The sequence below is a fragment of the Acomys russatus genome, chromosome 6, assembly GCF_903995435.1.
Source record: "Acomys russatus chromosome 6, mAcoRus1.1, whole genome shotgun sequence".
In the NCBI taxonomy this organism is placed as follows: domain Eukaryota; kingdom Metazoa; phylum Chordata; class Mammalia; order Rodentia; family Muridae; genus Acomys; species Acomys russatus.
In genome coordinates this window covers 68,018,975-68,043,018 of record NC_067142.1, presented here as the reverse complement: position 1 = coordinate 68,043,018, position 24,044 = coordinate 68,018,975, and the positions used below count along the sequence as shown (strand labels likewise).

The 24,044-nt window shown below is 45.4% G+C and overlaps 1 protein-coding gene across 1 annotated transcript in view; it reads left to right on the top strand.

The window, feature by feature from the left end:
- Positions 1-22,887, top strand: part of LOC127190736 (sodium/potassium-transporting ATPase subunit alpha-4) — a 36,218-nt gene extending 13,331 nt beyond the window's left edge. The window contains exons 12-23 of the mRNA XM_051147921.1: positions 2,257-2,440; positions 2,568-2,740; positions 6,733-6,869; positions 7,250-7,400; positions 7,729-7,897; positions 9,274-9,428; positions 9,559-9,682; positions 11,281-11,426; positions 17,533-17,663; positions 17,765-17,866; positions 22,404-22,495; positions 22,757-22,887. Of these exons, the coding sequence (XP_051003878.1) occupies positions 2,257-2,440; positions 2,568-2,740; positions 6,733-6,869; positions 7,250-7,400; positions 7,729-7,897; positions 9,274-9,428; positions 9,559-9,682; positions 11,281-11,426; positions 17,533-17,663; positions 17,765-17,866; positions 22,404-22,495; positions 22,757-22,785 (1,593 nt within the window). The 3' untranslated portion in view covers positions 22,786-22,887. The remainder of the gene's footprint in view (positions 1-2,256; positions 2,441-2,567; positions 2,741-6,732; positions 6,870-7,249; positions 7,401-7,728; positions 7,898-9,273; positions 9,429-9,558; positions 9,683-11,280; positions 11,427-17,532; positions 17,664-17,764; positions 17,867-22,403; positions 22,496-22,756) is intronic.
- Positions 22,888-24,044: the final 1,157 nt, after the last annotated feature.

The following is a 24,044-nucleotide window of genomic DNA, read 5'->3' as shown; positions in this document are numbered from 1 at the left end:
TTGGCTCCAGCAGGCGCTAGCTCTGACAGGCTTTGAGTAAACTGCTATAATTAGCTTGCTCCAAGGGCAGAGGCGCCAGTCTTTGAAAGGAATGTGTCTTACTTAGCCTGTCAGTCTCTTGCCATCTCTGAAGAGGAAATCAAATAGACTGTAGTCTGTGCATTTCTGACTTCCCTATCTTCTTTATATAATTTAAAGAATACTTTTATTTTATGTGCATTGGTGTTTTGCTGTATGTCTGTGTTGAGATTCCTTGGAACTAGCATTACAGACAGTTGTGGGCTGCCATGTAGGTGCTGGGAATTGAACTCGGGTCCTCTGGAAGAGAAGCCAATGCTCTTAACTGCTGAGCTATCTCTCCAGCCCCTCTTTATGTAATCTTTTAAAAACAAACAAGCAAACAAACAAACAGGGTCTCACTATGTAGCCCTGGCTTCCCTGGAACTCACTGTGTAGACCAGACTAGCCTCTGTTTCCTGAGTGCTGGGATGAAGGGCATGCACCCCCAACCACCCTGCTCTTTATATAATCTTAACAACAAAGAAATTATTTTTGTCCAGGTATGGTGGTATATGCCTTTCATCCCAGCACTCAGGAGGCAGAGCCTTGTGGATCTCTGCAAGTTTGAGTCCAGCCTGGTCTATATAATAAGTTCCAGGGCAGCCAGAGCTACATAATAAGGCCCAGCCAAACAAACAAACAAAACAACAACAACAATAAACCCCACTTATCTCTTTTGCCTCTCCTTCTTTTCTTTTCTTTTCTTTCTTTCTTTCTTTCTTTTTTTTTTTTTTTTTTTTTTTTTTTTAAGGCTTTGACACAGTATCTCTCTACATAGCCTGGAACTCAGCCTTGACCTCACTGACTTCTGTCTTTGCTGCTTGAGTGCTAGAATTAAAATCATCTGCCACCAGGACTGACCGAAACATTTATTTCTTTTGGGGAAGGGAGTGTCATAGATTCCATGTATCAGGCAGAGGACAGTCTGTAGAAGAAGCAGGTCCACTCCTTCTACCATCAGGCCGGGGATCAAATTCAAGTCTTTAGGTTTGGCCTCAAACACCTGTTTTGCTGAGCCATCTTGTAAGCCCTATGTGTAACCTTCTACCAAGGTTTTCATTCCCTGTGACCAAGGCAGTAGTATCAGGGCCTCTGTGTTTACCTGAGCCTTTTATTCACTCAACAAATACTCACTGAGCTCTGAAACAATTGAGCTTTGTTAATCCTACAGCTTCCACCTTTAAACAAGGTTCTTCCTTTTAACCACTTAGGCGTATCTTGGACATAACTGATCATTGTCTAACAAATCAGTTGTGACCACATTTTACGGGCCAGTGGCTCACCCCACTCGACATCCGGGAAGTGCAGTCTGGCTGCCTCCTGTGTTCCCACAGTTTCTTTCAGTTTGCTGGTTCTGTCTCCAGCAGTGGTCATAGCAGGCAGTTCCTATAAGTGAAAAGAGGAACTCTACAGGGTGCCTTTTCATAGATCAGAGATCCAAGGGAACAGCAAAACCCCCAGCCATCTGAGTGCCCCCTCTGCTCACTGTAGTCTCTGCAGATTCTTTTCACAAACACACACCTTACCCTCCCTCGTCAGACACCAAACCTTAGGAAGGGTTTCCCAGAGGCATCTCCTGCCTCTTAAGAGAGTGGCTCCAGGGAGGAAATTATTTAGAATCTGTGTTTCAGTTTCACAGTTTGGGTTTTTTGGGTCTTGGTTTTGGTTTACAGCTCTCATAAAAACCTAATAAAGGGGCCTGGAAAGATGTCTCAGAGGTTAAGAGCACTGGCTGCTCTGTCAGAAGGACTTGGGTTCAATTCCCAGCAACCACACGACAGCTCACAACTGGGTACAATCCAACACTCTCCAAGTGATCTGATACCCTCACACAGACATACATACAGGCAAAACACCAAAGCACAGAAAATAAAAGTCAATAAATCGTTAAAAATGATAAAGCAACCAAGACAAAAATTTTTTTAAACTCTTTATGGAAGGAACTAAAGTTTTTCAGGATCGAGTGGCCTTAGCTGAGCACTAAGCAGATAAGATATGGACACTGGCTCTTGGACACCTTGAACATCTTCGAGCTCATGTGAGCCATCCAATCAGAGTCTGATCTGGCCTAACAGAGGATGGTGTGATCTATCCTCTTAACCTTCAAAAACTTTCCCCAGAGTTTTCATTTGTTTGTGCTTGGCCCACCCTCCTACCCTCCCCAGCCGTCTCTATCACCACATCGTCTCTCCGTAGATGTCCATCCACCTTCTGGAAGACAACTCCCACATGCTGATGATGAAGGGTGCTCCCGAGAGGATCCTGGATTTTTGCTCCAGTTTTATGCTGAATGGTCAGGAGTACCCCATGGACAAGGAAATGAGGACAGACTTCCAAAACGCCTACTTAGAACTGGGAGGCATGGGAGAGCGTGTGCTGGGTGAGGAGCTGACAGCTTTGAAAGAATGACATCAAGACGGGCATTTGCGAGATGAAGAATTGAGGGTATTGGGGGGGTGGCGGGGGACACATATCGGATGACTGCTGAACCCTTCATCTCTCTCTAGGATTCTGCTTCTTGAACCTACCTAGCAACTTCTCGAAGGGATTCCAATTTAATACAGATAAATTAAACTTCCCCATGGAGAACCTGTGTTTCACCGGCCTCATATCCATGATCGACCCTCCTCGAACTGCTGTGCCGGATGCTGTGGGCAAATGTCGAAGTGCGGGGATTAAGGTAAGTTCCTGCCTTCCCAAAAGTCTCCCGTTTGTCACAGTGAAAGCCCAGCGCCAGTGTCTGATAATTTTGGTCTAATGGATCGCTGCCTCCTTGAGCTTATGGTGTCTACTCTTTGGAGATGTTGGAAAGGAAGTTTCTTCTGGAAGCCTATCTCACATTGATTGTTGGAATCACCAGGAAAGCTTGAAAAGTCAGCTGTCTAAGCTAAACCCCCAGGCCCCAGACTGGTCTCAATGTTTCTGGAAATTGTGATGAGTACACGAGTTTGAAATCACTGTCAAGCACACAGCTTCTTCAGCCAATGTGTGAATGCTTTTTCTGTGTTTCTGTCTGTCTCTCTGTACACATGTGTCTCTCTCTCCTTTCCTCTCCTCCTATCTTAATTCAGTAGATCTAGGGCCCCTGGAGGTTGCACATTTTGAACAAGCTCCTAAATCATGTTACAGTTGCCCTGACAATGATCGGAGGGGTTAATCCTGGGATGGGGCATGGTACTATGAGGCTAACGCCTGCAGGCTGGAGCAGACAATGAGCCCTAGAGAGCTGGAGCACTCTCCATGGATCTGACTTGCAGTGTACAGCTGCAGTAGCAGGTATAAACCTGCGACCCTCAGAGAAAAACTGAGGCTAACAGCGAAACGCCATTGTTGAGCAAACCCAGAGGTGCAAAGTCTCCAATGACGCAGGCTTTGAACAACACAGAAAGGCAGCAATGGGATTGTCCCAGTTCCAAGATCCTGCCTATTCACACTTACAGGTCAAAGACCCATATCCTTTTTTTAAAAAATGTTGATTGAGCGATTGTGTTAGTTTGTGTGCATATGTGTGTGTACACACAGGCCACGCTGCACAGATGTTCGGAGAACAGTCTTTGGAAGTCAATTCTTTCTCCCCACCTTGTGGGCTTCAGGGTTTGAATTCGGATTGTCAGGTTTGCTCAGCAAGTACTTTCACCGAGCCATTTCAATGGCCCAAGACTCACATCTTCTTTTGTTTGTTTGTTTGTTTTTCTTTTGTTTTTGTTTTTCAAGACAGGGTTTCTCTGTGTAGCCTTGGCTGTTCTGGACTCACTTTGTAGACCAGGCTGGCCTTGAACTCACAAAGATCCACCTGCCTCTGCCTCCCAAGTGCTGGGATTACAGGCGTGCACCACCACACCCAGCCAAGACTCACATCTTAACAGATTAGACATTGATACTTTCTGCTCATACATTGTACTCTCGGTCTCATCTACAACCTCTAGACTTGGGAGGAGCTGGCTAGAGTGGAGGAGGTGGAGTCACTTGGGGGTGGAGATTGGGAGGTAAGTGCTCCCAGTTGGAGCTGCTCTTACATTAGACCTGTGGCTGCTGGCAATTTGTCTGAGTCCCCAGGAACAACGTTTAGTTAAATAGTGGTTCACTGGAGTGGAAACTAAAGAAGTGATGTGGGAGATTATGGCGAATCAAATTTTTAATCACCACCTTATAAAACCTCTGAGGCAGTGAGTTCTTTGTGGGGATGACATTATTACATAACATCTCCATAGAATAACCAGTGTCGTTTCCCCGAAGTGCTGTGAGCTACCATCCCATATCATGGGAGAAGGCGTTCCTCTGCATTTTCTGAGCTTTGAGGTAGACTATTAAGAGTGAGGAACAGCATTGGGAATGGAGTCGGTGATGTATCGCACCTGGGGATTTGTGGATCTCTTTGGCAAGAAGAGAGCCATAAGTGTGCCAACAGGTAGGGAGGCCCAAATAGGGACCAAAGAAGTAATAGGGATCTGGGTGCCTACAAGATCAGGGTGTCACCACAGCCCAAGGTGAAGCCAGCTCCTTATGGTTGGTGAGGCCTTGGAGGGGCTGGCCCTGAGCTAGGAGGCCCCAGTGCTTGCTGAGCAGCTCTTGTTCTGGACCTCTTTATGGGTCTCCCTACAGCTGTGTGCCTCCTCCTGGACCCTAACCTGATGGAAAGCTGACAGGCTCAGTTGAGGAATTGTGAGTCATTCCATCCCCTGGGAGGGAAGGATAAGACAGACAGAGTGGCATCATCATCTTTCAAAATGTACAAAACGTAATAGGCCCGTGGGGGCTTGTTCTGCTTCAGAGCCACCCTCCCCCGACCAAAGTGGCGGTGACGCACAGCTGATGACTGTTACAGACAACTGAATAAAGGAAGGCATATAATTGTTGCGTGGCCCCAAAGCCTTTTACCAGGAAATGACTGGTGGGCTGAGCAGATAGCCATATGCCCATGACTTTGACGAGGGTGGTGGGTACAACTGTGTGAGAACACGAGAGGCTTGGGTAGCCGCACCACATTAGAAATTAGTACCTTTAAGGGGGTATTCTTGGTAGAACTACGCTTCTGTTGTATGTATGCATCTCAGACGTGAGACGAAAGTATCTTCATTCTTACTAAAATTTTAGTGATAAATACAATGGGAGTATTTTTTAATTTTTTAAAATCACATTTATTTCAAAGCCATGGGCATACAGCTACCTGCTCTGTCCTCAAATCATTGCCTTGTATATGAATGCTTAATAAAACTGAGTCTAGCTAGGCATGGTGGCACACGCCTTTAATCCCAGCACTCGGGAGGCAGAGGCAGGCGGATCCCTGTGAGTTCGAGGCCAGCCTGGTCTACAAAGTGAGCCTAGGACAGCAGGGGCTACACAGAAAAACTCTGTCTCAAAACAACAATAGGAAAAAAGTGTCTAAAGTACTCACTCTTGGAATAGTTAGTGTTGTATTTTTTTTTCTCTGACTTGGCATGGAGGGTTCCACCTCCATGGTAGCTGAAGCCACTCTACACAACAGTCCATATAATGGTCAGACATGGTGAGTGAGTAGGAAATCATGAGGCAGGTCCCAGGCCGCCAGGGATGAGCCACAGGGAAGTTTTCATTGCTCTGTAACCCAGAATCACACGGCTTCGGGATCAGTTTCAACCACACGTAGAAGATAGCCCTCTTAGAGATCCTCGCCATCAGGCAGCCACGGACTGAGCTCCTGAGGATCCACTGTCCTGAAACTAGACTGAACAATCAACATCAGTGGCTTGGGGTACCAGCTCAGTACAGTTTCAGTAATTACAGCTTAGTTAGCACTTTGCTGTCTTCTCCCATCAAGTCAGGTGTGCTAGTTTTGTGCAGCGGTGGGAGTTTGTGAAACTCTATAGTTGATTCTTTGAGGAAAACCACTTCAGTGCAAATAGACCTCTTTTGGACCCTTCCTCCTGAAAGCAGTGAAAAAATTTGTCATTGTCTGATGCTTTCCTTATCCCTCCTAGCAGAGCTTGAAAACGTGTATGATGCTTAGAGGACAGCTGGGAACCTTGAGAAGGAGCTCCTGGGGACCCATCATCCCTTCAACCCAGCATGCCATAATTATTTGTCGATGGCTTGTTAAGTGCAGGACTTTGTAGTGGGGCAAAGTGCATATGCCTCTCACCTTCACAAAGCTCTCATTCCAGTGAGGAAGAGAACACCACACAGATAAGTGCTAAGTGTAGCATGTGGAAAGAACAGAACGCTATGAAAGCGTAGAGCGCAAGAGCCTCATCTTTAGGTAGAAATGAGTTACACTGAGCTTCCAGATTGAAAGTGCGGGACTAGGGAAGACAAGGGGCAGACTAAGGCTCTATATGCACTGGACCTTGATAAAGTTTTGTTAGGTGACATATTTATTCTAGACATTCCCTCATAATATTTGGTATAAATTTCTGTGTTATTGTTTAAAATCACACATAGCTTCTAGAACAAATTGAACAAAATTCTAAATTTTGCAATATTTTCAAATGACTGGCTTCTGCCCCGGGCAGCATAGAGCCTGAAGTGTCTCTGTCACATTGGCTGCCATTCCCACCTCCCACCAAGGACTGAAGCCACAGTAGCACCGCTCTTGACCTGTAGGCGTTGTCCTTGGATTGAGCAATTATTGGGGGTGGGGTAAAAGTTCCAGAGCTTACTTAAAACACTCTCCTTTTCTCTCCCCCCCAAACTCAGGTGATCATGGTGACAGGGGATCACCCCATCACAGCCAAAGCCATTGCCAAAAGTGTGGGCATCATTTCTGAAGGCAATGAGACAGCAGAGGAGATTGCTGCCCGTCTTCATATCCCTGTCAATCAAGTCAATACCAAGTGAGACCCCTAACATTTTACTCCTTCATCCTCAGCCTGATTTTTTTTTTTTACCCAAAACCACTTCAGAAAGTTCCTGGGGTCTCCTGCAACATGTAGGGTTGTGGCCCTTACACTCTAGCAAGTGAAATAAAGCAGAAGTAGCCAAGTTATTAGATCACTGAGTTTTCAGAGGAAATAGGAAAAGAAATAGAGCCAAAGGGAGGAGTAGTTGACAAAGACAGACAAGGGTGGGATGAGTCTATTTGAGGACGGTACACACTGAGAACAAGGAGACTGGGTGGCAAGGACACCAGAACTTAAGAGTTTAGTAGAGAACACTGGGACCCAAGGCGAGCCCTCAGCACTTGGACCTAGCCTTTGGAAACTCCTTCCCTTAGGTCTGCTAGTGCCATTGTAGTGCATGGCTCGGAGCTGAAAGACATGAGCTCAGAACAGCTGGACCAAATTCTCAAATCCTACAAGGAGATAGTGTTTGCTCGGACCTCCCCCCAGCAGAAGCTCATCATTGTGGAGGGGTGTCAGAGACTGGTAAGGGAGCCAAGGGGCCCCCCTCTCACCCCCGTGTGGAGCCTGGCAGAGTCCAGGCACAAACCCAGGAGGGGAGCATGAGGGGTGGGGAGAAGGGTATTGGAGGGAACCCCATCTTGAACCTCATCGACAGCCTTCAGTTTAGAAGCTCTCTGAGAGCTTAAATAGCTCAGGGGAACAGAAGATGTGGCTGAGCATCAAACATGACTGCATGAAGAAATGAGATGCTGGAATCAAATTGATCTTTGGGGACTGGTGCTGCATCTAACACAAGTATTCCCTCCCCCACCCCCACCCCTACCCCTGACTCTTGTCTGGATTTCCACAGGGAGCCATCGTGGCAGTGACTGGTGACGGGGTGAACGACTCCCCCGCGCTGAAGAAGGCTGACATCGGCATCGCCATGGGCATCACTGGCTCTGATGTCTCTAAGCAGGCAGCCGACATGATCCTTCTCGATGACAACTTTGCCTCCATCGTGACAGGAGTGGAAGAGGGTGAGGAGACAGGATACCCGATGGTGGGACTTGATCCTTGGAGTAGGGCTTAGTGTATATTACCTTCATTGCCTTTGGCTACCATCCAACCTCCTAATGCTGTATAGACTGCAAGAAGTCACAAGACAAAACCTTGAAGAACATATACTTGCTTAAGTCCCGGCACCACATAAAGTACCTATTATCCCAGCACTCCAAAGATGGAGGTAGGAAGGTCAAGAGTTGAAGGTCATCGTTGGCTATATAGCAATTTTGAGGCCTTCCTGTGTGACATGAGAGCCCTTATATTAAAAAAATAATCAGCTACTACTTAAGGGTGTTCTTTTTAAAGATGAAGTTGGACGGTTGTCCAGATTTGCCAGGGAGACCGGGGCTCTGGTACCACATCATGCCTTCTTTATGGTCTCACGGATGCAAGTGTATGCACCTCAAGTTTTCAGAGGGAGCTATAGGCTCAGGAACTTGATGCTTTTGTCATCAGCAGGACCCCACAGGAACTTGTTGCCTGAACAATGAGGATGTGTTAAGACCAATTGGAGATTATCTGCAAATTAATTGCATGACCTCAATTACCTTCATCCCTGAGAATCCTAAAGAGAATGCCTACTCGAACAGGAGAACCCCATAGGGCAAAAGCCTGGCTCCCTAATTTCTGTGTCTCACTAAAACACACCGATCCATCTTTATTGAAATATAGAATGAATATGAGAGTTTGCGCAGTGTGTTTAATTTCAATAAACTCTTCTGAGCACCATTTGCAAGAAAGCTGTCCCTGACACAAGAGACAAAAGACACAAATTCCTGCCCACAAACAACTTATTTGTAGTGTAGAGAGACAGACAAGGAACACGGCAAATTTCATAGTGTGTTAAAGCAACAGAAAAAATAAATAAATAAAGCAGGGAGAGAAGGGGAAGAAACAGCCTCTGGAAGGGTAGCCACAACAGGGCGCAGTGGTCTTGCAAGGCACGGGATGTGGCACTCAGAGGGAAAGGGGCGAAGCAAGGTCAAAAGCAAGGCAGAAAAAAAAAAATCAGATTCTAACCCAAGCTTGGGTTCTTTCCACTCAGCCTTAATCTTGCAAAGACTTTAATACTGGTATTTTCAGACACCTCCAGGATTAACTCTGCCTAGTTTTCAGAGATCAGGTGACACCAGGCATGCTGAGTTCAAGAACGAAGGGTACAAAGTGTGGCCATGACTAGTAAATCGTGCCTTTACTTGATAGTCACACAAACATGGACCCCGCTCCACTCCTTGTCTCCAAGGTCTAGAACTCCCCAACATTTTCACGGACCACTCCTTTCTAGCAGTCTCTCTGCCCAGGAGGTGTATCATTTGGTTGTTTCTCACAGAAGTCTGGCCATCCTCTCCAGGTCGCCTCATCTTTGACAACCTGAAGAAGTCCATTGCGTACACCCTGACCAGCAACATTCCTGAGATCACCCCCTTCCTGCTGTTCATCGTCTTAAGTATACCCTTGCCTCTGGGTACCATCACCATTCTCTGCATTGACCTGGGCACTGACATGGTGAGCACCAGGCCTCACTCTGGGAATTCCTAAGACCTATCAAGGGCAGGGAAAAGTCTTGTCACACGAGGGGACAGGGCTAGAGTTTCTTAACTCTGTGTACCTGTCATTCCCATCATCCACCCTCCAGGTCCCTGCCATCTCCTTGGCTTATGAGAGCCCTGAAAGTGACATCATGAAGAGGCTTCCACGTAACCCCAAAACTGACAATCTCGTGAACCACCGTCTCATTGGCATGGCCTATGGGCAGATCGGTGAGCCCAAAGAAGTGAGGGGTGAATGGGGGATGAGGGGTGTCTTGGCTGGCCATTCAGATACCTCTGTTTAGAGGTCAGGGAGACAGTTTCTCAACAACAAGCTGTGCTTGGTCCTGGGACCACAAAGAACTATTTATCTCCAATCTGCCCTTAAAGACCAAGTAGTAAAGGGGCTGGAGTGATGGCTCGGAGGTTAAGAGCACTGGCTGTTCTTCCAGAGGAACCGGGTGCAATTCCGAGCACCCACAGCAGCTCACAGCTGTCTGTAACTCCAGTTCCAGGGGACTCGACACTCTCACACAGACATATATTCAGGCAAAACACCAATCCACATTAAAAAAAAAAAAAACAATAGTAAAGGAAAATACCTGCTAAAATGGTAGCACACCTCTCCACATGTGAAGCAAAGAGTAAAAAGAGAGCACGCTACAGGAACACAAAATGTGCTAACTCACCAGTTTTGAGGATACAGAGCTTTTATGGAGGAAACAACTTAAACTTGAGGCTAAGGCTTTGATTAGTAAATAAGTAGCCAAGTATGCTGGACCCGCAGAGAAAGGAAATTCACAAAGCATGGTTAGCCAAGAGTAAACTGTTTTGGTGCTGTTTGGTCTTGCTAAGGAAGTGGTGGAAAGTCCGGCTGTAGACACAAGTACTACTTACACTGGGATAAACCTTGACAACCAGGTAACTCCTGTCCTTAACCAGCTCAGTACAATGGATTGTTATAGATAAAGATGGACCGGGAAGGGATTGAAGAAATCATCTGGGAGGAAACGTGTCTAAAGAGCAGTGGCTTAGGAGTCAGACCTGTTTGAAACTAATTCATTGCTCACTGTCTCTATGGCCCAGAGGATAACCGAGTCATGTGTTTGGATTTTTCTCACTTAGGAAGATAGTTCAGAATTAGAAGGAGTTATAGCCCCAAGAACATAAACAGTGCAAATCTATAACTAGCAGGCACATTTTACTATTATAGCCATTGCTGTTGTTCAGCTGTAACTCAGTAGGGAAAGAGAGTGACTTGCTACCGAAGTCCTTTCTTGTTTTCAAATTGAGTCAAGGGCTGGAGAGGTGGCTCGGTGGCATCCTGTCTTGCCGAGGATCCAATCTCAGTTCCCAGCTCCTGCTACCTGTGACTCCACTGCCCGCAGATCTGAAAGCTTTCTTCTGACCTCTATAGGCACTATGTCTATGCACATACTTGCTCCCTCTCCCTGACACATACACACAATTAAAAATTTAAAATACATTTTAAAAAAGATAATGTGATTCAAAGATGACCCTAGCTGGACCAAAGCAAGACTAAAAATCCAGCAGGGCAAACTCCAGATCCTATAGCTCTATGTTTGATGTCAGAGGGCCTAAATAGCTCTGCTCTGAAGGCTTAGAGTTTAGAAACAAATGTCAGGGATTTGGAACCAAGTCTCTCAGAGATGGCAAGATCAGACCACTGGTGACAAGAACCTTAATCACTATGCAGATACACGCTAACCCAGCTGGAAGCCAGGCCAGCCCCACCACTGTTATGGTCTTCCATTTGGGGCCATTCTCTGAATAGACTCTGCTCCCCTATCTCTGTCACTCTGTCACAGGCATGATACAGGCCCTGGCTGGATTTTTCACCTATTTTGTGATCCTGGCGGAGAACGGTTTTAAGCCTTTTGATCTGCTGGGTATCCGTCTAACCTGGGATAATGGAAACATAAATGACCTGGAAGACAGCTACGGACAGGAGTGGGTAAGTAGAAAGCGTAGCATCTGAGTAGTAACTAATTAGACTGAGACAGCAACCCAAGTGTGATGGAACAATCCCAACCCATGGGAAGCTGAGGATGGAGCACCACAAATTGGAGGCCAGCTTAGGCAACATAGTGAGTTCCAGGTCAGCCTAGGTTGTATGCTGTGAGACCTTGTCTCGAAATATGTGTTGAAATCCTAGTTGATGAAAAGACAGCTTTTACACACGTGTGGCAGAAGTCCACGTCCCCATACTCCAGTAGTCAGTGAAGACCAATATTCTCACTGTTCACATTACCGACATCTCCCCAGCCCCCAACTCAAGTGCCTTACATTCCGTACTCTTCTCTGCAGTCGAGAGGTGCACGACTCATTTATAATAGAGTAAATCTAATAAAAAAATAAATTTACATAACAAGAACTTCTTGTACACCTTGAAGACATTATGAAGAATTTTTAAAATGGCTTGAAAACAGTTACCTGGCTTTCATATCTATTACAGAGCTGCCTGACCAGGAAGTATACTACTTACAGTTAAAGTGAGACTATTTCCTTGCCTTTCATATTACTTACTTTTCTATTGCTGTGATGAAACACCACAAACAAGGCAACTTATGAAAGAGTTTATTCTGGGCTTACGGCCCCAGAGGCTTAGAGTCCATGATAGTGGGACGAAGGCAGTAAGCGGCAGTCAGTTGAAGCCGCAGCTGAGAGTTCATCTCAAACCATAAGCAGAAGGCAAAGGGTGCACAGGGGGATGGCAAGAGGGTTTTGAAACTTCAAAGCCCATCCCCAGTAACACACCTTCTCCAAGAAGGCCATACCTTCTAATCCTTCCCAAAAAATTGCATCAGCTGAAGACGATGTATTCAAACATATGAGCCTGTGAGGGTCATTATCATCGAAACCGTGTTCTGCTTCTGAGACCCCTTAGATTTCTGGCCATATAATAAAGCAAAATGCTTTTAGTCCACCTTCCAATAGCCTTTCATAGTCTCAACGCTGCTTTAAAGTGAAAAAGCAAATTACATACTTCCAACATACAGTGACACAGAATATGCATAACTGTAGCAAGAAATTAATAAAGCAACAGTTTCTCTTTAACCCCACTAACTCCCAAAATAATTGACACAGAGAGACTATAATTTATTTTATAAGCTTTAAAGCATTGGAGCTGAGCAGATAGCTTTAAGCTATTTTGCTATCTTTCAGCTACACACCCCATGGCACGTGCCTTAGTCATTCCTGTCTGGGCTGCTTCTGTGCCATCAGGCCAGGCCTCATGGCCATGTGCTCATGGTCCATACTGCCCCATGGCGACTTCCTTCTCTCCTGCTACATCTCCCAACCCCACCCCATCCCCTACTCCCCCCACCCCCCATCTTCCCATCCCCCCACCCCCCACCCCCCACCATGTTCCCTCTCAGACTCTAAGCCCTGGAACCTAAGCCCTACCTACATCTCTTCTGCCCAGCCCAGGCTGTCAGCAATTTTATTAGCCAATCATGGATAACTGGGGCAGAGGGGGGTGGGGGTGGCAAAGTTAGGCAGTATCACTTGGTATATGTGAGAATGTGCTTGTTTGGGGTATAACCAGATCTTGGGGGGGGAAGCCAGTAATTAACAATTAAATACATAGCAACAGACCAGCCCCCAACACATAGCTATTCCAAAATGGAGGAACCAGTACATAATGAGCAAATACTGAATCAAAGTAAGAATGAAACCCAACAGGGAAAACTCCAAATCCTACAGCTCCAGGTCAGGCATCAGAGGGTTTAGATGGTTGTACCCTGCCAGCTGTGAGGCCTGAAACACACTTGTCACTCTTGGACTGTTCCACTCCCTGTTTGCAGCTCTCCTTGGCAGATATCTTATGGCTCTGGGGTCTCCCAACACTTTGGGGAACTGTGAAATCAGCCTTCACTTTGACAGCTTCAAACAATGAACGTTGCCTCTCGGGGTTTCTATGTATGGACCCACCTTGTCATGTGTCTTGCATCAGTGGCTCTCCATAACCACAGAAGAATATCCCATAATCCTGTTTGAGTCCTTTGTGATTTTAAAGCCAGAACCATGTGGATGACAACTTGGGATAAACCTGTCGCCCTTGAGTCTCACGCGCAGCAGCTTTTGTACTGGTTTTCAGAAGCAGAACATTCCTTAGGCCATGTCCTTTTACAGGCTGGATGTTTATTTACCTTCCATGTGCAGTCTTATGGTGAGGGCAGCCCTCCCTTTATTCCAAGACAGGGCTGGTCTCTCCTTAATCCCCTTGTTGCTTTCGGCACTAACCTTGGAGGCCAACTTTAAACTTTTTAATATGCTTTTCTCTTCACTGTGCATTTTATGGTTTTTTTTTGTTGTTGTTGTTGTTGTTTTGTTTTGTTTTTGTTTTTGTTTTTTTTTTTTTGCCCCACTTGCCCTTTTTCATTATTGACCTACATAATAGTGATCACTAATAATTACCAATAGGGTCAATATTAGGCTATCTTGATCTCTCTTCTGCCAAAGAAATTAGTCTGCTACTGCTACTTTTTTTTTTTTTTTTTTTTCTGTTACTTTTAAATCTATCCTTAAATAAGTTCTTAGGATGAGGGCAGAAAATAGCCACATTCTTTGCCAAAATATCACAGTAGTAGTAGTCTCTAGTCCAGTGGCTAGTACCTTTCCCTTTCAATCCTCTTGAACCGGGCCGCCATAATCCTCATAGATTTTGGCTCACTGCTGCCTTCCAAAGTCTTACTGTATTGGCCCATTAAGCTCTGCTAACAGCATTCAACCACTTTTTAGGTCCAAAGTACCAAAGTTTTCCATAGTTTTTCAAGAAAACCTCATGATCTGGTCTGCCACAGCAATACCCTATTTCTGGTACCAACTTCTGTTTTAGTTACATTTCTTTTCTCTCTTTCTTTCTTTCTCTCTTTCTTTCTTTCTTCTTTTACATTTATTTTATGTGTGTCTTGCTTGCATGGCCCATGAAGATCAGAAGAGATCATTGGCTCTCCTGGAACTGGAGTTAATCATGATTGTGAACCATCATATGGGTTCTGGGAACCAAACCTGGGTCCTCTGCAGCAGTAACAACTGCTCTTTACCATCAAGCCATCTCTTCAGCTCCTAGTTACTTTTCTATTGATAATCTGATTAAAACACCAAGAAAACTTAGAGTTAAAAAAAAAAGTTTATTCTGGGCTTACCGTTCCAGAGGTTAAAGTTCACAATGGCAAAGCTGAGAGCTCTCCGCCCAACGGAGAGCCTACACACTGCTCACCGCTAACATAATGGCTCCTCGTCTTCTAAGAAACCTTCATTAGTTCTACTTATCACAACCTATACCGGAAACTGATCTGAGACCTGGGGATATGACAGTAAACCAAGATGATCAAGTCATGAGTGTGTTTCTATGTAGACTAGGACGGCCTTGAACTCATCTATTTGCCTCTTGCTTCTGCCTCCCAAGTGCTGGGATTAAAGGTGTGCACCACCACACCCAGCCTATAAGCCATGAGTCTTTTTTTAATTCATATTTTTTCTGTTAACTTATTTATTTAATCACTGCACAGCCTGATTGCAGCCTCCTCCCTCCTCTCCTCCCAGTCCCATTCTCCTACCCCCCTACCCCATTTCTTCCTTACTTTCTTCTCAAAAAAGGAGAGTTCCCCCATGGGTACCAATCTACCCTGCCACATCAAATCCAGCTGGACTAAGCACTTCCTCTTCCACTGAGGCCAGACAAGACAGCCCAGCTATGGGGAAGGAATCTAAAGGCAGGCAACAGAGTCAGAGACAGCACCCCTCTCCAATGCACTCCAATTGTTAGGGGACCCACATGAAGAAGAAGCTGCACATTAGCTATATATGTGTAAAGGGCCTAGGTCCAGCCCATGGGTGCTCTTGGGTTGGTGGTTCAGTCTCTGTGAGCCCCTAAGCCATGAGTTTTATGGAGCTTATTCTAGTTATGGGAGGTGAGGAGGTGTGTGTGTGTGTGTGTGTGTGTGTGTGTGTGTGTGTGTACGTGCGTGCGTGCACAAAACATATCAAGTTAACAGATTTTTAAGTAAGTCCAAGAGAGACCAGAAAATAGTAAAATTGATATACTAGAGTGAGAGAGAAGGATAAAGATGCTTGAAATTTAAATTGCAGAAAAATCATAGGCATTGGAAAGACTAAAGAATAGTATCTACAGCTTAACTGTAAGAACAAGCTGCCTACTTAGTGTGCAGAAGATGTCAGAATTAGAGGGGTACAAAACTGGAAAGCCATGGTAATGGAAGATTATTCATAAATATTCATAAATATGAAATTTACATCTCAAAAAAATGAATACAAGAGCAGGAGTAACGGTGAGTCAGATGCTAAACTCTCCAAGGAATGGAAGGGATTGGCACAGACCATGGTGCAGAGCTGGCTGGCACACAAATACGCTGGCTGGGCTTGGCCTATGTTCCTACCATGTTTAGCTCAACAGCTTTTTGTTTGTTTGAGACAACATTTCACTATGTAGACCAGGCGGGCTTTGAATATAGAGATCTGTCTGCCTCTGCATCCCAAATGCTGGGATTTAAGGTGTGCACCACAACACCCAGATAGGTGTTTTGTCTAGTTTTGTTTTGTTTCATTTTCTTTTTTCACCCCAAGACAGGGTTTCTCTGTGTTACCTTGGATGTCTTGGACTTGCTTTGGTTTTTTTGTTTGGTTTGGTTTGTTGTTGTTGTTGTTGTTGTTTTTGAGACAGGGTTTCTCTGTGTAGCCTTGGCTGCCCTGGACTTGCTTTGTAGACCAGGCTGGCCTCAAACTCATGGTGATCTACCTGTCTCTACCTCCAGAGTGCTGGGATTACAGATATGTGCCACCAGGCCTGGCTCCCCAGATAGTTTTTAGCCTTTGTTTTCTAATCACTTAAGGCTTTTCGTTTCTATCTAAATACAACTTTAGACACACTTACAGTTAGTATCTTACTATTGTGTAAACCTATCTATTAATTTCTTATCTATATTTAGAAACATGTTGTTATGTTTTTAGACATAGGCTCTTTTCTACAGTTTTCCTCCAGTCTAATTTAGATATACTGCTTCTGTGTGCCTACAGCACTCTCGGCATCTCTGTTATAACTTAACTATTGTATTGACACTATTAACATTTTTATGCCTCCTACCAGATTCTAAGTCCCTTACATACAAAATACAAATGAAGGAACCATGGGATGAATAAGGGAGTGCCTTCTGTCTACCACTCTGTGGGGCCTTGAGCATGCTAGGCAAGCATCCTATAACTGAGCTCAGCTCCAGCCTTCTGTCTACTACTCTTTTAGGATATTTTTCCCTGCTCTGTATTCATGGTGCCCTCCGATTAGCCCTTCCTTTCTAACCTATGACCTTTGGACTCTGCTGGCCTAAGTTTGCCTTCTTTTAATCGTATTCCCAGTTTATTAATGTACTGACTGGTTTTATGTGTCAGTTCGACACAAGCTAGCATCATCGGAGAGGAAGGAGCTTCAGCTAAGGCAATGCCTCCATGGGACCCAGCTGTAAGGCATTTTCTCCATTAGTGATCAATCCAGGAAAGCACAGCTCATGGTGGATGGAGCCATCTCTGGGCTGGTGGTCCTGGGTTTTATAACAAAGCAGGTGGAGTAAGCCATGGAGAGCAAGCCAATAAGCAAGCACCCATCCATGGCCTCCGAATCAGCTTCTGCCTTCAGGTTCCAAGCCTGCTTGAGTTCCTGTCCTGACTTCCCCCAGGGATGGACTATGGTCTGGAAGTGTAAGCCAAATAAACCCTTTCCTCCCCCAACTCGCTCTTTGGTCATGGTGTTTCATCTCAGCAACCAAAACCCTAAGACAATTACTTACTGAGGCATGCTATGTAACATTTAATAGGCAAAGTATGGTGAAGGGCTCCAAAGAACTTTCAGTCATGTAGGGAAAATACACAAACATTATAATGCAATATGAAAAGTGCTAAGACAGCTAGGTGCTCAGTGTCAGAAGAATCCAGAGACAGCAAAGCTCAGACTCTGGAAAGCAAGAAAGACAAGAAACTTTTGGGCATATCAAAACTCCTTTCTGACCCAGTTGTCACTTTTTTGCTCATCCTACCCTAAGACCTATGAGCAGAGGAAGGTGGTGGAGTTCACGTGCCAAACGGCCTTCTTCATCAGCATTGTGATTGTGCAGTGGGCTGACCTCATCATCTGCAAGACACGCCGGAATTCAATCTTCAGGCAGGGCATGAAGTGAGCACCCACTAATAACTACTAACCCTCCCCACACTCAACACGCTATGTCCTCTCCTTGTCTGCCTATGTCTATTACACTCATCAATCTTTCTTCCCAGAAACAAAGTCTTATTATTTGGACTCTTTGAGGAGACGGCCCTGGCAGCAGTCCTGTCCTATGCTCCAGGCATGGACGTGGCCCTGCGAATGTACCCACTCAAGTGAGTAAGGGAAGGGATGCTAACCCAGGGAGAGCATTTGGGAGGAAGAGGGGGGAGTGTGTGCTTGAAAAGGGTAGTCACCAGGTGGGGACTGCCCAGATCAATGGAGCGACAGTGACCTGAGAGGTTCTTTCACGCCCCAATCCATGGCCTTGATTTAGGCCTTGATTGCAGACCATGCCAAGAGATCACAAGCCACCGGACTGGCAAGCTCAGCCGACATGGCAGTGTTCAATCGAGTAGAATTTTATGATGGCAAGGATACATGTTTCTTGGTCCTAATATAATCATGACAATAGTCCCAATTTACCAGGTAGAGTGGCACATACCTGTAATCCTAGGAGAGAGAAATAGACGCATGAGGAATTCAAGGATATTCTTGGTGGCACAGCAAGTTCGAGGCCAACCTGAGATAGAAACCCTATCTCAAAACAAAGAGCCAAATTCATGGTTAACTTAACTCTTTTGTTTTTATACAAATATGTTTTAATGTGAGAATGTTTTACTATATGAGATTTAATAATATATTAATCTGTTTTAATATTTGAGAATGAACACACTGAAATTGTTATTGTCTAGTTCCTTGTCTTACTGGGTTTTTAACTTTTTATTATTATTTTTTTTAATATTTATTATGTATCTAGTATTCTGCCTGCATGTATGCCTGCACTCTGGAAGAAAGCACCAGATCACATTATAGATGGCTGTGAGCCACCATGTAGTTGCTGGGAATTGAACTCAGGACCTTTGGAAGAACAGCAAGTGCTCTTAACCTCTGAGCCATCTCTCCAGCCCCCTTTTTATTATGTTTTGATTTAGCATTAATATACGCTTATGATCTTTTTTGAGGCAGGGCCTCATGCTCATGTGCCCAGGCTGGCTTTATACTTGCTATGTAGCGGGGAATGGCCTCGAAGTCATTCGACCTCTTGCTCTCCCAAGTATTGGATTATAAGTGTGTGCCACCATGTTCAGCTTTAGTTTCTGGGGATGTAGCTCGGTGATGGAGTGCCTGGATATCATGGACAAGGCCCTGGATTCTATCTCTGGCATTGGAAAAAATAAATCCAAAATTTATCAAGAAGAAGTGCCCGCCCCATTGCCACTATGTCACCTGCACAGGTGGCCTTTAAGAATGATTTAGTGAACAGGCAGTGGTGTTACTTGTCTTTAATCCCAGCACTTGGGAGGCAAAAGGAGGTGGATCTCTGAGTTCAAGGGCAGCCTGGTCTACAAGTGAGTTCCAGGACAGCCAAGACGACACAGAGAAATCTTGTCTGGTTGGGGGTGGGGGGAAGAGTGAATTAGTGTGTATTCTTCCAATTCATTTCATGTTTTTTCACATGCTTTGCTCATCTACCTATCCCTTGCATTGCTATACACACTGCTTCATATAATATAGGTGCTCAATTAATATCTAATGGTGGAACTAGCCTTAGACATTGACAATCCTGTTTGAATCTCAGCCCTTAATATCTTATGACTTAAAGGAAATGTACCCCAGTCCTGAGGCATTAGCCCATTGGCAGGGCTAGGATGTAGTGTATGGCAGAGCACAGGCACAATATATGTGAGGCCCTGGGGTTGAGCTCCAGCACGGTGGAAGAAATCGAATCTAGCAGAGTGTTGAGAACTCCATGTAGACCTTGGTTTTTAAACACTGAGCATATTTGGTCCTGGAGGATTTTTATTAATAGTGGATTTGCTTTTGCTGCTGTAGATGTCAATATCAAATGGAAGTGACCCTACCTTTCTCTGTAGGCATCTTGCCCACAACACTCAGCACCTATATCGTGTACCCCTTCATCTCGTTTTTTACCATCTCTCTGAACTCCACAACATAAAAGACCATCATATGACCATTTTTACCTCCCGGATACCTTACACAGATTCAGAGTATATTTGTGTGTATGTGTGTGTGTGTGTGTGTGTGTGTGTGTGTGTGTGTGTGTGTTGTTCATTGAAAAGGTATTTGTGCCGGGTGGTGGTGGTGCCCATTTTTAATCCCAGCACTCAGGAGGCAGAGGCAGGTGGATCACTGTGAGTTCCAGGCCAGCCTGGTCTACAAAGTGAGTCTAGGACAGCCAAGGCTATACAGAGAAACCCTGTCTCAAAAAAACAAAACAAAACAAAAACATATTTGTATATTCATGTTTATATTTGTGCTGTGTGTAGCAAATGACCTTGGCCTAAGTTGTACTGTCCAATATGGTAGCCACTGTCCATATGTGACTGAGCTCTCAAGTATTATGACTAATGAGCATGAAAATGTTTTTGTAATTTTAATTTTAACTTAAAGTTAAAAATTAAAGCAACAACCAGGCAGTGGTGGCACACACTTTAAATTCCAGCACTCAGGAGGCAGAGGCAGGCAGATCTCTGTGAGTTCGAGGCCAGCCTGGTCTACAGTGTGAGTTCCAAGACAGCAGACCTATTACACAGAGAAATCCTGTCTTGAAAAAGCAAACAGCAACAACAAAAACCCAACATTAAATATGTCTATAAACACAACTTGGGCTACATAGAGTGGCACTATAACCTACAATCAAAGTGACATAAGAGTAGAAGATTGCCAGGCAGTGGTGGCGCACGCCTGTAATCCCAGCACTCAGGAGGCAGAGACAGGTGGATCGCTGTGAGTTCAAGGCCAGCCTGGTCTACAAAGTGAGTCCAGGACAGCCAGTGCTACACAGAGAAACCCTGTCTCCAAAAATCAGAGAGAGAGAGAGAGAGAGTAGAAGATTAAAACTGGAGAATCATGAATTTGAGGCCATTCTGACAATAATATAAAACCCCATTTTAAGTAGTCGTGGTGGTGTGCACACCTTTGATCCTAGCACTTGGGAGGCAGAGGCAGGTGGATCTCTGTGAGTTCAAGGCCAGCCTGGTCTACAAAGTTAGTCCAGGACAGCCAGGAGTACAAGAAAAATCCTGTCTCAAAAAACAAACAAACAAACCCATTTCAAAAAAAGTTTTTAAAGAAAGAAAGGAAAGGGAAAAAAAGGGATAACTTTATTCCTGTGGACTATATTTCCTTTTAGCCATTGAAATGTTTATATCCTAAAGCTGGGCATAGTGCATGTCTGTGATCCCAGAACTTGAGAGACGGAGCCAGAAGGATGAGGAGCTCAGGGTCATGCTTGGCTACACAGCAAGTTCAAGGCCTGTCTGGTTGATGCGATCCCACAGAGATGAGTGAGGGAGGAAACTTAATAGCTGAGTTAAGACAGATGAGCAGTATAGGGGACTCACCAGGCTTCTGAGATTCAGTAAAAGAAGAATGCAAACTACATTATTAGTAATGTTGCTAGTGATTGGCATAGGGGTGTATGCCTGTATCTCAGCACTCAAAAGGCTGAGGCAGGGGCATCGCAAGTTTGAAGTCAGCTTGGGCCATATGGAAAGACTATGCCTTAAAACAAAACAGAACAAAATAATGTTTATAATGATTACACACATGCTGAAATGGCACTTTGGATATATTGAGTTAAATAAAATTATTAAACTTTATCATAATTTGTTTCATTTATCATAACGTGGGCATTAGAAAACTTTGTTTTGCATGTGGTTTGTAATGTATTTTTTCTTTCTTTCTTTCTCTCTTTTTCTCTATGTGTGCATGTCTGTGTGTGCATGTCTGAGTATGCATATGATATGTGTTCAGGTACATATGCCCCATAGCATACATGAGGTCAGAGGATAACTTCTGGTGTCGCTCTTTGCCTTCCACCTTGTTTGAAACAAGAGTGTCTTGTTTACGGCCACATGCACTAGGCTAGCTGCCCTGCCTGGCTCTGGAGACTGCCCTGCCTCTGCCTCCCAACTCTCTTTGGGGGATTACAAACACTTGTGCTACTGTACTTGGCTTTTGTATGAGTTCTAGGGATTCAATCGCAGGTGATGAGGCCCGTGCTGCAGGCGCTTTACCCACTGGACCATTATCTCCATCCACCTCCAGCCCTCACAGTGTATTTCTATTGAACAATGCCACTGAGTTATGCACTGCTCTCTGTGTCACTCAAGGGTATAAACCCCTTTAGTCCATCTTCCTGTTCCCTAATTAGAGAAGAGGCTCAAAGAGAAAATAAAGTGTCTATGTTGCAATATGGAAGTGCATGTAAACACACATAAACACACATAAATCGATTATATATTGCCTTCCTTAGTCAGAAAGCTTAGAGTACGCACACACACAAACCACACACAAACTAGCAGGCGGCAGGGGGGACTCTCACAGCAGCTCATGAAAGTCAGTTGGCAATATCTAGAAATGTCGCATTAACTCTGGACATGACATTTATCGCACTGCCACTGGCATTTTTAAAATCTCTGTCTTGTGTCTTTTTGCTCCACCTCAAATCCCTTAGCATTCAGGCTCTGACCTCCTCGAAGGGAAAGTCAACTATATTCAATGCAGCCCCCACCCCGCAACCTTCAGCACCCAGCCCAGTCTGCACAGCTCCTGTGCACCATTGCTGCTTACCATTCTCTGGGTGCTGTATCCTCAGCCGCACTGACCACCTCTTGCTCTCTACAGGGTAAAGTGGTGGTTGTGTGCCCTTCCCTACAGCGCTCTCATCTTCATCTATGATGAAATCAGAAAACTTATCATCCGTAGACGGCCTGGTGGTAAGGCTACCCTGGACCTTGAGTGGTCACCAACCCTCTAATGAGCTTTCCCATCCCATCTGGTGCCCATCCCAGACTCACTGCCTTATGTTACCTCACTGCCTGTCCTTTGCCCTTCTTGGACCTGTGGTCCTCTACTCCTGACCCCACTTGTTCCTCCCAGTGCTCGGGTGGGTCCTGGACCAAAGCAGGCTCTCCACATGCTTCTTATCTGCCTGTCTGCTGAGCTCCCCTGCATCTCTCTACTGATGCCTTTTCCAGGATGGCTGGAGAAGGAGACATACTACTAAACACATCAGAGAAAGAGCCTCACGTGACACTGGTCTTGTGGAAAGCCAGGGCTGACTGTGGACACAACACCTGGGATAAAGCTGAGCAGGGGACAGAGACGGTTGAATTTACTCTGGATGAGAGAGAGAGAGACAAGCTTGCATTCCTGGGACTGGAGCGAGAGCATCTGGTAGGAGATGGGGATGGGCTGAGAGAAAGCCCAGCCTGTTCTGCCCGGAGCCCAGTGAGTAGGTACACAGACTTGTTACATCCAGCAGCCAATCTGGAAAGTAAACACTTGGAACAGCCTTCACATTACCCAGTGTGCAAGTCTGACGTGGGGGAATAGAGTGCCGTAATACGCCTACATTGTAACCAGGCAAGGTAGACCTCCAGGGGCGGGGAAGAGGCTGAAAAGGCACTAGATTCAAGCGTCTGGGGCTGGGTGTGGTGGCACATACCCTTAATAGCAGCATTTGGAAGGCAGAGGCAAGTGGAGCTCTGTGGATAGGAGGCCAACTTGTCTACATGGTGAGTTCCAGGCTGGCCAGGGCTACATTGTGAGACTCTGCCTTTAAAAAACAGAAGATCAAACATGTTTAGCCCTGAAGGATATTTCCCACTTTAAGCTTAATCTCTGGTGTCTTGTCCATGTGAGGGCAAGTGACTCCCCTCAAAGACTAGCTAGAAACCCAATAATGAAAAGGAGGACAAGAGAAGACCAGCAGAGCCTACATCTTGTGGAGGTACCACAGCATTCACATTTGTGCCCACACTTGGGGCTTGTGGGGGCCAAGTAATCTAGACCCTGACTTGTGTTTCCTCAGACCAGACTTGCAGGCCACACGGCATTGTTCTACAGGAGACCCATGAGCGTCAGGTCCAGCAAGCTTCAGTGATTTGGGGATGGTCACATGGAGTGGGGGCTAGGGATCCCTCCTCTGGGGCAGACTGGTGGTTCCTGCCCTTTAACCCTGTGATCAGAACATCTCTTCGCTATCCCACTCTTTAGCCTTTTCTCTCTGCTACAGCCTTGAAATAGACATGCGCATGGTAGCATCACTGAGCTACACCCTGAGCCCTTCACCCAAGTTCTTTACTGGTCTGATCTTGGTGCAAGGAGCCTCTCCCTTGCTCACCTCTCCTCTCTAGGTCCTTCCTTCCTTGTCTTGTGCCAACACAAACTCACTTCTGCTCAGTGAGCCTCTCTGCTTTGCCTTATTACTCTCAGTTCACCCTCAAGCACCTTTTCGAGGTATCTGGCCAAGATGATAGGAAG